A 15,161-nucleotide genomic window follows, 5' to 3' on the forward strand; every position below is an offset into this window, starting at 1 on the left:
CCTGCACCTCCCAGGGACTGCCCTCCCTGGCCATGGGTGGCCACAGCTCCTGATCTGCTGTCCATGGCTGCAGAATGGACCCCAGGGAGGGGATGGAGAGTTTTGTGTTTTCTCCAAGACAAAATGAGCTTTATGTCACTGCATGGGGTAGCAGAAGGAGCCTCACACCACTCAATGTTCTCTGCTGTGCACCTCATCTGGGGACCTGTTTGGAGGGAGGCTGAGAATACCCTGAGTGTTTCAGGGTCTATTTCTCTTTAACCTTCTTTTTAGCTCATCAAGATGAGATCAAGGGTTACTTCTATAGCACAATAATATCAGCCATGGGCTGCATCAAAAACTTCTCAGCCATAATAACTAAAGACATGTATATGTATATTTTAGCCATTAAGGAGAAAACCCTGCCAGAATGCATTATCTTATTTTGGGATGTAAAACTTTGAAGCACAAACCTAAGCTTCATAGTACTGCAAAATGACTCTCAGGGGACAGAAGGATTTCCATAACTAAATTAAACAATGGGCTATCCAGGCTACTTGCAAGGCTGCTGGGATGGCCAAAATTGGGTCCTGTGCATAAAACATGAACTCTGCTTTGCAGCTTTAAATTGGTTCTTTCATTAGGAGAGCAGCTCTGAGCCAGCTAGTGCCACACAACAGCGTGATCTATCCCTAAAGTGGGGAGGATTTATGGCAACTGAGTGCTGAACTCAAGGCAGCTCATCCATCATGTTTTGAGCACAACCCAGTGGGCAGAGCACAGGACTGTAAATCTGGGAAATCACTGTGCCTTGATTTCCCTGCAAAGCAGGGTGGCAGCAGAGGTGTCAATTAGGAAACAAGCCAAAATCCAAGGCAGGAGAGCTCAGTGTGCACGTGCTGCAGGCTGTGCTCAGCACTCCAGGTTATCTGAAGGCATGTGGCTGAAACTGCCCCTGGTTTTAGCAGCTGGGCAGGCAGCAGGGCCCTGTGGCTTTGCAGGGGCAGTGAAGCTGCTGCTCAGCATCCGTGAGGGAATCTCAGCCTGGGGTGCAGGGGCAGCGCGTGACGAGTGAGCAGCAGCAGCAGCTTTGTGAGACTGAGGCACTTAGGAGAAGAGCGAGCATGATGGCAGCAAAAGGCAATCAGAATATTGATTCTTTTTACATACAGATAAGCCTGGAGCTGTAACAAACCCAGGGTTCCCTAAAACTGCAGGAACATCACTAGGCTGTTTATCTGGCTGGGAGACACTAAGGGATTTCAGATTGAAAAGGAGTTTCAAAGCATCAGGGCTTACGTCTGGATTGAAAACATGTGGATCTGTAGCAGGGTGTGGATGATGCAGGCACACAGAGTCTGTAAATATGCATTGTCTGGCCGTGTGGGACAGATTTGTCCTCAGTGTAAGTGTGGGAAGCAGCAGAGCTGCACTGGAGATGAATGTGCCCAATTACCAGTGATAAAATCAGCCCTTCTTTGGGGCACAGAGCACAGTGCTGAGGGTTCAGCAGAGCAGGAATAAACACTATATAACAAACCTCAAAGCCTTGCCTGCACAAGGAAATTCAGCTCTCTAATTGCTCTTTTTTCCCTTTTTTTTTTCTTCTTTTTGTCCCAGACAGTGTAACTGAAGTCAAGACAGACATTTACGTGACGAGTTTCGGCCCTGTCTCGGACACAGACATGGTAGGTGCCTCACAGGGAGGGGGGGCTTCTCCTCAGCTGCTGTGCATGTGTGTGTCCCCCCCCCATTCCAGGACAATATGGGTAAAAATGGGATTTTCCTAAGTGACAAGAGCTGGTGGTATCTCAGTTCCAGGGGTAAACAGGAGTTGTTTCCCAGGTGTGCTTGGGCTTTTTGAAACCAGATGATAACTGGAGGAATGAAGGTGCTCCCTGGGAAGAGGGGAGGATGCCAGAAGCTGGTCTGGTTTGATGGCAGTGTCAGAGACAATGATCCACCATCAAACCATCCTTAGTGCCTGAGCTGGAGGGAGGCAAAAGAGAATAGAGTAGAGGCATGGACTGACTGTGCTATTTTGACATGTTCAGGGAAAATCATTAATGAAAAGGCCTGAGGTCTGAATTTAGGCTTGTATTCCCACAACAGTTTGTCTTCTAATTAAAACAGGACTGTGGAGCATAATTAATAGTGAGGTTTCTCAACAGCAGCTCGAATTCCACACGCACCCAGAGAAGGGCTGGCTGTGGGTGGCTGCTCAGGAGTTCCAGGATGCCACGTGAGGACAGTTGTGCATTAAGGACTGAGCCCCTCCTGCATGCCCAGCCCCTGAGCTGCCCTGGTGCTGGCATAGCCCAGGCCAGTGGTGGGCAGCCCATGCCATGGAGGGAGCCCGTTTTGGAGCAGGTTGTCACTGGCTAGGCCAGCCTGGAGCAGTGTCCTGTGGCTCTCACATCCCCTCCAGAGCTGCAAGGGTTGAATTTCCTAGGCTGGCATGGCCTGAACATCTCTCCAGCTGTCCCACAGCAATCCTGTGCTGGCAAGCAGAGAAGCAGAAAATCTCTGTGTTTCATGGAGTTGCTCACTCCATCACTCTAACCCATGTTGCTTTGGGAAGACCACTCCCTCCAGGGTAAGGAGTTAAGTTGATGTCAGTGTAATCAAGATTATGAACCTCATCTGAGTTCTCCCTCTCTCTCTCCTGCTTTCCTACCACAGCAGAGACCCATAATATATTCAGCAATCGTAGCCCGTGGGGAGTATCTGATAATTACTTCCAAGGTGGAGCATATTTGATTAAGGGAGTGTGTATAATGAACTGTGAAGAAAAAAATATGAGGTATTGAAAAGAGGAAGGTATTCTCTGCAATGTGATTTGACAAAATGAATATAAAATTAGGAAGACAGTTAAGGAATAATAAATTATTTCCCCTCCGCGTGCTTTCGTTCCGTGTATTTTACAAATGCATGGCGAATGTGTTTTAGTTCTGCTGCTAAAAGTGAGGGAGAGAAACCCCATCTCCTCAGGAAAGGGGGAGAGCCTGCTCTGGGGCTTCCTCTCATCTCAGGAGTGGGGAAATCCCTCCCTCCTGCTGACATCTGCCCAGCGCTGCTCCCCCTTCCACAGGAGCTGGAATTGCGGAATTGGAATTGTGGAATTGCAGTGATGGAGGAGAGGCAGGTAAAGCTGCCCTGGGGAGAGCGAGAGCAGCTGCTTACAGAGCCTGGAGGAGGAGGAGGAGTGAAATAGAGGTCTCCTCCAGCCAGATCTCATTAGTTCTTGGAGATCTGTTTCACAGCCAGGATAGCTCAGCTACCTTAGAAGGCTTAAAATCAGCAGGATGGCTTCTGTGGTAGTGTTGGAAACAATAAGTTTTTATAAAAGGCAAAATTACAAAACTCTTTACAAAGAAGAGCCGAGCCAGGTGTAAGAGGCTCTTGCTCCTGGTAAAACACCTCACAAAAGCCATCAGTTTCTTTGGTCTTTTTTTTTTTTTCTAGTAAATCACTCAGGCGGGACTTTTTGGCTCCTGTCCAATTGGCTGTCCTTAAGTTTGAGGTGAAGTCCCCCAGGTGCTATGAGATGTCTTTTCACCTAATTGAGGAAGTTTCTTTCCTCAATTTTCTGGGCTTTTTTCCTTTTTAAGGAGATAAAGGATAGTTTTGTCATTCCATCAACAGGGGGCACATTCCTACAGAGGAGAACGTGGAGACCTTTCCACTGAGGTGCTCCAAGGGACTCCCAACCTCTCTGTTGGTTTGGAGAGCGGAGCCTGTTCACACCTGAGGTGTCATCCTGTTTTTCTAAGTTCTTCTAAGCCTTCTGATGTTTACATTCTTGTAATGGAGTTTCTCATGCACTTTTATGTAAATAATTATTGTTTTTACATTCCTCTCTGGAGGAGGAGAAATTTGATGGGCTGTTGGTTTGTCCAGTGTCATTGGAGTGGTGGCACTTTCATCCTCCAATCCACTGTCACTTTTGAAAGTCTATAAATGTTAGAATCAGAAAATAAAGTTCCCTTCTTCTTACTTTGGAGCTCCAGTGTCTGCCTTGTTTTATTTCGTGTCCTATTGTGACACCAGGCACGCCCCAGTCCTCGGGACTGAGCTCTTCCAGCTTTGCCTCAGTCCCAGGGAAATTATCCAAAGGAAAACAAAAATTGAAGGGGATTTTTTTTGTTTCATGGGTGGACTCTGAGGACAGAGTCAGTCTGGATGTTTTCAGTCACTTCTGTAGGCAGAGAAGAGCGTAACACGGAACAAAGTGTGCTCCTTGGAAGGGGGGAGTTGGGAATAATGCTTTTATGGAAAGAAGCATAGAAAGGAGGGGAACATTCTGAACATGATTTCTCTTTTCTTCAGGAATGATTCCTAAGCATTAAAGAAGATAAGCAGGGCCTTGGAAGTCATTAAAAAATGTTTTGCTTCTTTGTCTGGCACTTTTTAAATAGAAACAGTGAATGAGAGAGCCCTTGTCCTGATAAGGACTTTTCCCAAACCTCCCAGGATTGCACACAGGCTCATTTCTTTGGGCTTATCCCAAGAAATAATGAATTAGAGATCACTTCCATGAAGGGGCAAAATACCTTGTACAGGGCAGAGCCCTTGAGAATGCAAAATTTCTCTTTCCTTCCCCAGCCAAGATCCAGAAGGTTCATATTTGAGCAGGGGTGTCTCCATGGCCAGGGAGCAGGGATGGATTTATTCACAGAGATGCCTCATTCAGCTGCCATCTGCTGCAAAACCTGTAGGAATTTCTCTGTCCTATAGGAAAGTGATGCACAGCAGTTTTTCAGCACTGCTGAGAAGTGCTGCAGGAAAGAAATCACTCACAATGATAAGTTTGGTTGGTCCTGCAGCCTCCAGGAATGTGTAAATAAAGATTACGAGTCTGCAGCAGCAGGGGGAGGAAGAACAGTTGGGACAGAGAGGTTTTCCAAAGACCCCTCTGCCTCTAAAAGTGGTTTCTGAATCTGCATTCACTGAGTGAGGAGCTGGCTTGGCTGCAGGGTTTCAAAGTGGTGACTTCTAAGTGCCCCAGCTGGAATTTGGACAGGAAATGGGTCTTTACATTGGCAGAAAAAAAAAAAAAGGAAGGAAATAAAACAAGAAAAAGAAGATAAATGAAAGTCACAGGATCTTGTAATGCCAGTAAAGTCTTCAATTCAATGATTTTCTAAAGGTGGCCTGGGGAACAAAATAACATTAAGACAATGTCATGCAAGTTTATTTCTTTTTTTTTTTTATGAGCAGAGATATAATTACCAGCATCCTGGCCAGATTCCATCTCTAGGATCTTTATTTTTGCCTTCTAAAATACCTGTGTAGCTGCACAAAATGGCCTTTCTCCCCTGAAACCTCTGCATAGAGGTGGTGGTGCAGCAGGGCTGCCCCAGCTCTGGCCACTGTAGGGGCTGTGCTGCAGCTTCCCTGCAGTGCTCAGAAACACTGACATGCACATTTTGACATTATAGGTAAGTCATTACCCAAAATGTACTGAATCCCACCTACCCTGCACTGCTGTTAACCCCTTCTGCTCGTTGCACCACGCTTTGTGTCACCCAAGGTGTGCCAAAACCCAGTTTTCTGCCACCTCTTGAGCTGACTAAAACACAACTTTTCTCTCCTCTCTCCCCAAAGGAATACACCATTGACGTCTTTTTCCGGCAATCCTGGAGAGATGAAAGGCTGAAGTTTGATGGTCCCATGAAAATCCTTCCCCTGAACAACCTGCTGGCCAGTAAGATCTGGACTCCTGACACTTTCTTCCACAACGGGAAGAAATCTGTTGCCCACAACATGACCACCCCCAACAAGCTGCTGCGCCTGGTGGACAACGGCACCCTCCTGTACACCATGAGGTGAGTCTGGCTCTGCATGGACAATGGCACCCTCCTGTACACCATGAGGTGAGTCTGGCTCTGCATGGACCATGGCACCCTCCTGTACACCATGAGGTGAGTCTGGCTCTCCATGGACAGTGGCACCTCCTGTACACCATGAGGTGAGTCTGGCTCTGCATGGACAGTGGCACCTCCTGTACACCATGAGGTGAGTCTGGCTCTGCATGGACCATGGCACCTCCTGTACACCAGAGGTGAGTCTGGCTCTGCATGGACCATGGCACCTCCTGTACACCAGAGGTGAGTCTGGCTCTGCATGGACCATGGCACCTCCTGTACACCATGAGGTGAGTCTGGCTCTGCATGGACCATGGCACCTCCTGTACACCAGAGGTGAGTCTGGCTCTGCTGCCAGGGAATCCAGGTCCTTCTGCACATGCAGGGACCTCAGGGGGCCTCACAGCAGGGTTTATGCAGGCTTGTACTAACTCTTGTTAGTAGATTTGAGTCCTGCCTGTGGGGGTACAGTTGTGGGTTTTTCTGGGTCTGGATTGAAGGCACTGGAGATGGTAGTTCATGTTGGGACTCAGGTGTTTATTATTTCTTATCAGTAAAACAGTCTCACTACCGTGAGTTCAGCAGCAAGGCACAAAATGGGCAACAATCTCTTGTTACGAGGTCTTTTAAGGCTAAACCATCCAATTAAGAACTGACACCTGGATTATTTTCCCTTTTAATCCAATAACTGATCCCAAAGAGCCCCCAATGGGCACTTTTCTGCCCAATTAAAAAATGCCACCCAAACCCAAGAAGAAGAAAGAAGAAGCATGAAGAAGAAACCCAGGATGACACCCTGTGCCCTCCATCTTGCTTCCATCCACAACACACTAAAAATCCCAAAACCTCAATTTCTCACCAAGTGACACACCTGCACTGCTCTCTATAATCTATTTCACACTTTTGTGGATTCCAGTCTATCTTGAAGTCTAGGAAACTTTCTCCATGAATGAGGGTCAAAGTCAGTGCTGCCCTGGGGGTCAGGGCACCCCAGAGAAGGCAGAGAAATATTCCCAGTGCCCTGGGTTTGCACACCTACCCTGCTGCTTTCCATGCTCTCCTTGTTTCCTACCTATGGACCATCACTGATCCTCAGCTTGGTACATTTTTACAGGTAGATTTTCCCTCATCATTCACATTGATTTTTTTTTGCTTTTATGTGCTGAGGTAGATGTGATCTATAGTTTGTGAGGTGCCACCTGGTTTAATTTTCTTCCTGACCTGTGATGGGATATGAATCAGGTAGCCAATGTTGGTATGGGAACATTAGGCTGAGAGAATTTGCTATTTTCCAGCAGCTTGAGAAGATATCTAAATTTGTTCAGCATGTTAGAGCAGAACCATTTCACACATCTAATGAGACCAAGCTTGCTTGTGACAACAATGGGGTTGTTTTTTCCCACTTTGTGGAATTAAAAAAATCCAAATCTATGTGATCGATGCACATCATTAGGGAAAAAACCCAACAAACAGCTAATTAAAAACTGTGATTTGGAGAAGCCAGGGTTGCAGGAGTCATAGGTTGTAAATGAAACAACAAGCTGCTGATAAATGCACAAGAAAGGTATTGAGTTGGTTTTGGCAAGGTGTAAATCTTTGTTTTAAAAAATTATTTTCTCTGTCTCCATCTCCGAGCCAATCCTAACTAATAACAGGCTTCATTGTGGATTCTGTGTGCTGAGATGCTGCACTTTCACCTCTGTTTATGAGGACCAGGCAGAATTTCATCTCTTCATAGTGAAACTGGCTGCGAATCTACACGGTGTCAGCAAGTTTTACAGCCCACATTGATAAACAATGCCTTGCTTTTGTGCAGCAGTTCTCAAATACGAGCTAATCCTGCCAGTGCCCTGGGGGTTTAGGTCTCCACACATCACTGATCTCACATTAAGGCAGATGGGGTAAATGAAGGGAAAAGCCCAGCTTGACTTAAGGGCTCTGTTCTGCTCCCAGCTCTCTGACCTGCAAGTAGACAACTCACACTCCCCACACTTTGGATCATTGTCTGACTGTAAAGTATTACAGGAGCTGCTGGCATAAGACAGCCAAAAAAAAAAAAGACTCAATTTCAGAGCTTTTGAATCATTTCACTACTTCTTTATTCAGCAAACAGCCATTAGCTTCAGCAAGTTTTGAGTGACTAAAAAAGTATTGGATTTATTCTTCCATTCAGGGCTGGGCAGGTGCCAGGATGGCAGCAGCATCATGAGACTCTTGGGAATGAGCTTCTGGAAGAAAAGAGAGCCTTGGGATTTTTTAAAATTAACTCAAACCATCCTTCAGTTTAGCTGTCTGCTGAAGAATTGGGGAATGAAGGACCTCCTCTTACAGGTGCTCCAGTCCCCCTTAAATACCTCCCTAAGGCTTTGTCAGAGGTGAGGAGCCCCCTCAGAGCTGAGGGCTGGATATGAGACCTTTTGTCATGTTTTTTATTGCACAGAGCCAGGAGCTCTTGTGCACAGAGATCTTTTCTTTCCCCAGTGGGTGAAGCCCAGGGGAGGCTCTGTGGTTAGAGCTGCCCAGATGACCACAGCATGCAGGACTGGTCTGGGATTGCAGTTAAACACATCCAGGATGGGATGTCTGTCCTGGAGCATCTGATGATTCCCTTTCTTCCTCTTGGTGCTGCTCAGGAGCACCAGGGTCTCTTTTGAGTGGGGTGTCAGGAAGTAAGATGCAAGGGCACAGACTGCAGGGCCAGGACCAAGCCTCAGGTTCAGCCACCAAAATCTGTCTGGCTTTGCCACTCCAAGGCACTCCCACCTCAATTCCCCTGTCAAACAATGATGGTGGTATCACCCTCCCTTGTTAACTGCTTTGAAACCTCTCCCAGGCAAGGGCTGGAGGGAGCCTCTTGTTTTCTGTCCAGGTGATGCCTTTGCTGTCCTCCCCCACGGCCAGGGACGTGCATGTGTGTCCTTAAAGGAAGGAGCAGGAACTTGAAACCAAACTCACACAGCTGGCATCCAGCAAAATGCAAATCCCAAAGGGGTGCCCTGCTCACTGGGGAGACAATTTGAGCTTCCACCTGATTTCCAGTGCCTGGCAGCACTGCCCAGGTGATCCCTTGCATGGATCAACCTGGCCATGCAGTTTGACTCCTGAGAATGTCCTGCTTCTTTCCCTTGTACCAGGCAATATTCTTGAGGGATCAGCTCTGCTGATGTGCAATTAGAGGCACATCTCCTGCTATTTATCCTGCTGGGAGAGCCAACTCCTCTTAGTCAAGGCTTACAGTTATAGATGAACTTGCTCTGGTGGAACAGCAAGCCTGACACATGCATCCAGCAAAATTACACCTGTGTGACAATATTTATAGCTCCTGGAGAGAGCCTCTTTATCACTGACCAGAGCTCCCAGGAGCTGCACAGCAGCTGTAGCCAAGCATCCAGAGATTTCCTTCAGTTGTGGCACATTCTCCTCATGGATCAGTGCAATGTCACAGTGCACAGCCCTGACCTCTGACAGGCCTTGGCACCTTGGCACAGCCTTTGTGACCACTGCACTGAGCTGCATTTCTCTGCTCCCCAGGATTACTGATCCTTCTGCATCCTCCCTGCTCCTCTGGCTGCCTCAGAGAGCACAGGGAGTGCAGTTTTATTATGTAGCCCTGCCTCTGCAGTCTCTTCTTGCAGAGCTCCTGCATGGTCCAAATAGTTCACAAAAGCCCAGCTATGGTCTCTAAACTCTGGCATCAGACCTGAGCACAACAACCTGGGAATTGTGCATGGATTTATGTAAGGAAGAGGCAAAAGGAGCCAAAACAGCCACCTCTGGGTGTACTCTCTGGCTCAGATTGTGTGGGGCACACAGATAATGCTCTGGTTCTCCCCAGCCTTGAAGCACAGAAAGCCAGTGAAAGTTTAATGCAGTGCTGATGGGATTCAGCTTTGTGAATCAAGGCTTTAAAGAGCTCTTCTGCTCTTAACAGGGCCTGTCAGAATGGTGTGTTGAGGCTTTGTGGTTATTGTCAGAGTGGTTCCCAGACAATATGTGCTCAAGTTATATGCACTTGGAGGATGTTTTCTTTACCTGTCAGGCTGACACATTCCCTGCATGCCCAAAGGCTCTGCCTCAAGAGCCTGTGCTGCTGAAGACAACGTGCAGCCCTTGGAAGGAGGCTCTGTGATCCCTCAGGTGAGGCAGAGGCAGAGCAGGAGGGAAAGCTGAGCCCAGGACACGTGCAGACCTACAGGGGCTGTGGAATCCCAGAGCAGCTTCTCTACCTGGTGTGCCACACTCAGAGCTTTGGGCTTCCCAGGCTGCCTTTTGAAATCACAGGGCTTTGCAGTGTCTCTCCCTCAGCACAGGCTTTTTGGGGTGTGAATTTACTGGCTGGGGCTTTTTTAACCCCAAGACAGGTTGTGATGGCTCCAGGCTTTGCTGCACCCTCCCCACGACGGAGATGCAGCCTCTCTGCAGGAGCAGCAGCTGGGACAGCCCAGCCCCAGCTCTCCTGGGCTCTAGGGCTGGCAGCTGTTTGTCTGTCCCTCACAGGCTGGGACAGCCCAGCCCCAGCTCTCCTGGGCTCTAGGGCTGGCAGCTGTTTGTCTGTCCCTCACAGGCTGGGACAGCCCAGCCCCAGCTCTCCTGGGCTCTAGGGCTGGCAGCTGTTTGTCTGTCCCTCACAGGCTGGGACAGCCCAGCCCCAGCTCTCCTGGGCTCTAGGGCTGGCAGCTGTTTGTCTGTCCCTCACAGGCTGGGACAGCCCAGCCCCAGCTCTCCTGGGCTCTAGGGCTGGCAGCTGTTTGTCTGTCCCTCACAGGCTGGGACAGCCCAGCCCCAGCTCTCCTGGGCTCTAGGGCTGGCAGCTGTTTGTCTGTCCCTCACAGGCTGGGACAGCCCAGCCCCAGCTCTCCTGGGCTCTGGGGCTGGCAGCTGTTTGTCTGTCCCTCACAGGCTGGGACAGCCCAGCCCCAGCTCTCCTGGGCTCTGGGGCTGGCAGCTGTTTGTCTGTCCCTCACAGGCTGGGACAGCCCAGCCCCAGCTCCCCTGGGCTCTGGCAGCTGTTTGTCTGTCCCTCACAGGCTGGGACAGCCCAGCCCCAGCTCCCCTGGGCTCTGGGGCTGGCAGCTGTTTGTCTGTTCCCACACCAGGGCTGATCCCAGAAAACATCACCGACAGATCCAAGCAGAGCAGAGCTTGGCTGGCTGATAAAAACACAAGCAGGCAACAAGATGAGATTTGTTCCAACTTTTCCCTGCCAGAGCAGATCCAAAGACAAAAATGATCTGTTTTCCAGGCTTGGCTTTGTGCAGACAGGCTTTTTTTAAGGAAACTGTCCCAGGAGGGAGAAATCTTCAGAGAACACCTTATCTCACTGCATTTCTGCCATCATGGGCTGAAATCTCCAGGGGCTGGGGGAGGATGGAAACTGAAATCAGTGCTTCCAGATCCAGCACAAGGATCCTAGGAACAATTTGGCTTTCAAGCTCAAACCCCTCAATTAAACCTAACCTAGATTCTCCCACAGCCTAAACCATAAACACTGCATGGCCTGACTGTGGTTATTAATGAACCTCCTGGAGAAGAAATCAGGACAAAACTCCAGCAGTATCCCTGGCATAAACAAAGCCAGCCCTGCCATGCAGGGCTCTGTCATGTTTTTGTAGCACTCACACACCGAGGGATTATTACATTTGCGTCCCAGAAATTGGGCTGAGATCCTGGCTCATGCAGCAGCTGCACGCAGGTAACGACAGGGGCTCTAATGACACATCAAAGGCTTTGCTAAGCTCCTGGTAACCATGAGAACGCAGCTGAAGAGGTTTGTTATCCCCTCAGCCCTAGCAGAGGGATGTTTAGCCTGATTCACGCTTCTTGCCATTGTGTTGGTGCAGTTCAAAGCACTTCCCGTGACTTTAAAAGAGGAAAAAAACACAGGTTCTGTCCTGGATGTTCCACTTTCAGTGCCATTGTGCCAGCAAAGTGAAGAGAAAATGTTGGAACCCAGGAAATTCCTCTGGCTGTCCTGGAGGACTCGAGACCTGCCTGGGGGGCTCAGAGACCCTGGCACAGAGCCCAAGACACCTGACTTTGATCTTGACCCATGGAAAAAACAATTACCAACCTTTATATGAAGAATTACAAGTCAAGAAAGTTTAAGCAGAATAATAGTTAGTTTGTCACAGGGTGAAAAATAGATTTTTGGGGTTTTTAGAATGGGGGTTCAGGGGGCAAGATGGGGGAATCTGGGAGTGTCCAGCCTTTCTCCTTCTTCTTCTTGGCCTCCATCTTCTGCTGTGATGCTGGCACTTTTGGATCGATTTAGAGTAGAAGCTCAGTGTCTGACATAGGTGATAGGTATTGGAAAGTTATGGTAAATAATGTACATGGAGTTTTTAGTATAAGATGATAACACCACCCCAAGGCAGGCAGAGTGCCTCTGTCTGACCTGCTGAACAGACCTTGGCAGGCCAGAGAAAGAATTTTATAGATAAGAAACAATAAACAACCTTGAGAACAAGAACAGAAGAGTTCTGACTCCTTCTTCAGGTGCCAGGCTGGGAAAAGAGATTCTCTGACACATCTTGGGGTCCTGTGAGCAGCAGAGATCCCGAGAAGAAAACACGAGGAGTTTGGAGTTTGGCTTCAAGACAGTTCTGCATAAGTTGCTGCAGGTGCCTGGGACTGATGAGCCAAAGGCTGTGACTGCTGGCTGATGATTTCTGGCAGCTTGGCTATTTTTTAGGTGCTCTTTAGTCTTTCTAAGGACTTTCCAGAGCTGCTGGGTGTGAATAGCCCATCAGAGCAATGAAGCAAAACACAGTGGCTCTCTGGCCATCAGCTGCCTTGCACAGGATAAGGGGCAGAGATGAGGATTTCTGCAATAAACCCTTTGATCCAAATGCTGCAGAGGCTGTGGTAATTGTCTGGGAAGGGAGAGACATTCCTTGTGGTTTGACATTTCATGTGTTACCTGTGAACCTGCTGACCTGTAGCTGGCTGAAGCTGCTGAACCAGAGTCACCTCGCTGGAATGATGCAAATTTTCCTTTTTTTATTTCATTTCGGGAGACTTAAAAACTCCTTCAGTTGTAGGTGGAGAAGTGGCAGATGAGGTTGCTTTTCCAGTGATTTGTTGATGGATTTCTTGTTTTATTGCTTGCTGGCTCAGCTAATAAAACAGGCTTTAGATTTAAAATGCAACTGCTGCATTCCCACACATTGAGGGAGTCATGCAGCATCCATATAAAATTGTCTCCTTCCCTTGGCAGCACTTGCTCTTGTTGGCCATGGCCTGGAGAGGGCAGGATTTGGTCAAGACCAGTCTCTGTTGCTGTCCTGGTCCCTTCTGAGGCTCTTTCAGGCTGCTCTGAATGGCACAAACCCACCAGATCCACCATCTGCAGTCCTTGGGGTCATTCAGCCTTATTCAGAGTGGCTGATGATCACAGCCAGCACTTGCAGCCAGGACAGTGGAAGGAAAAGACTTCCCTGGGTTTTTTGGGTTGGGTTCAGGATGCATCAGAAGGAGGGCACTGGTCAGAGGTGGGGTCCTTTGGAAAAGTCAACTTTGGGAACTCCCAGCTAAGAGCCTTTTGAAATAATAAAGCAATGAGTGAAGCAGATGAAAAACCAGGGAGGTAAAAAGGAAAATTCTAGTGTGGGCTGCTGAGGGAGACTGGGGAAATGTCTCAACATTTCCCTGACACGAGTGACAGTGACAAAATGAGAAGCAAAAAGTCCATTGCAGTTGGAAAAGACACAGAAAGAATGGAAGACTAAGATCTGTGAGAATATGCTTGACAAGCTTGCCACCCAAGAGCTCCCCAAGTGGATTTTGAGCTGTCTGAAGAGAACATCACAAAAGAAACAGAACAGGAAGAGCAAGGTAGTCAAGTCCACACCAAGCTGCCAGGTTTTTATACCTGTGCTTCTTGAAATCCATATTGGAAAAGCGAGGCATCAGAGCAAATGAGCATTTTGTTCATGGTGGCCTTTGAGTGTCCAGGAGAAAATAATTACAACTCTGTGCTTGTAGGCTTGTGAAAATCCCTGTCAGTCTTCAGTGAGCCTTGACTGAAGTCTAAAGGTCAGGTCTTCTTCTCTTTCATGTAAAACAGGTGCATTCAGTGCAGTGTGAAGGAGAGATCACCAAGTCAGACAGAGTGATTTGTCTGCAGAAGTTGCTTTGGGCACACAGTGGTTCTTGGCTCAGCTGAGAAAGCCAGGCTGGAGCCGGCTGTGAAGCAAGCAGGACAGGCAGCATCCCCTCCATGCCCTCTTGGCCAGGTTCTCACAGGACATGGGGTTTCCACGGGCAGGGGTTCAGACAGGGCTGGCACACCCACTGCAGGCTGGGCCCTGGGGCACTGAATTGTCAGATGTTCCCAAACACTGGTGGAACTGGGGGTTAATGCCCTGCCCTGAGTGCTGCAGGGCCTCCAGGGCATTTGGGCCACCCAGCTCTGCCCCACCAAAGTTATGGCAACTCCTCTGCTCTCTCTCATGGGGTTGCCAGCGTTCCTGAACCCCCTGGGAGCTGCAGGTGAGGCTGGATGTGGCTCTGAAATCCCAGGGCTCCTTCCCTCACCTGGCAGAGCAGAACTCACAGGTGATGGGGTGTGGCATTCACATTCTCTGAAAAAATCCCTTCACCCAGGATTTTTCTCCTGGGAAGCTGAGGGGCCTCAGAGAAAAGGAAAACAATTCTTATCTCATTTGCTTCTTCTGTGTTGTGCTCACATGTGGAATGTGTTTGGAGATTGTTTACCCACAGGTGATTGTTCCATTGGATTCTGCTGTGAGTTGTTTTCACTCTTTGGCCAATCAGGGCCAAGCTGTGTCAGGCCTCTGGAGAGAGCCACGAGTTTTCATTATTATCTTTTTAACATTCTGTAAGTATCCTTTCTGTATTCTTTAGTATAGTATAGTATTCTTTAATACAATATAGCATAATAAAGTAATAAATTAGCCTTCTGAGAACATGGAGTCAGATGCATCATTCCTCCTTCTTCAGGGCACCCTGCAAATACAATACTGGGGAGGTTCCAGTGCAGCAGCTGGCCTGGGTTTGCTGCCTTGTCCCTGTGTGTGGCTGTCCCCTCTCACAGCAGCAGCTGCCATATGCAGCCACTGTCACTGCAGCTGTGCCACCTCTGCCACCTCACAGCCACTCTGCTTTGTTTCCTCCACAGGGGTTTTTACAGCAATTTGTGAAGGGTTTGGTTTTGTCCACTGATTTTTATTATATCAAATTTTAAAAGAAAGTCCTCTTTCTTTTTTTTTAATAGAAGCATTTAAAGTTTGTTTGCCTAAAAGAAATAACCTTTATTTTTATTTTCTTTCCTTTAAAAAAAATATTCTTTGCTTT

At 48.2% G+C, this 15,161-nt stretch overlaps 1 protein-coding gene across 5 annotated transcripts in view; it reads left to right on the top strand.

Annotated features, from left to right (window-relative positions):
• Positions 1–15,161, top strand: part of LOC136562453 (gamma-aminobutyric acid receptor subunit alpha-3-like) — an 82,928-nt gene that overhangs the window by 40,164 nt on the left and 27,603 nt on the right. For 4 of the 5 annotated variants that reach the window (XM_066559291.1, XM_066559292.1, XM_066559290.1 and 1 more), the window contains exons 4-5: positions 1,600–1,667; positions 5,587–5,807. In XM_066559291.1, the coding sequence (XP_066415388.1) occupies positions 1,600–1,667; positions 5,587–5,807 (289 nt within the window). The remainder of the gene's footprint in view (positions 1–1,599; positions 1,668–5,586; positions 5,808–15,161) is intronic. The other variant, XM_066559293.1, reaches the window with a different exon arrangement.

The sequence above is a fragment of the Molothrus aeneus genome, chromosome 14 (assembly GCF_037042795.1).
Source record: "Molothrus aeneus isolate 106 chromosome 14, BPBGC_Maene_1.0, whole genome shotgun sequence".
NCBI lineage: Eukaryota > Metazoa > Chordata > Aves > Passeriformes > Icteridae > Molothrus > Molothrus aeneus.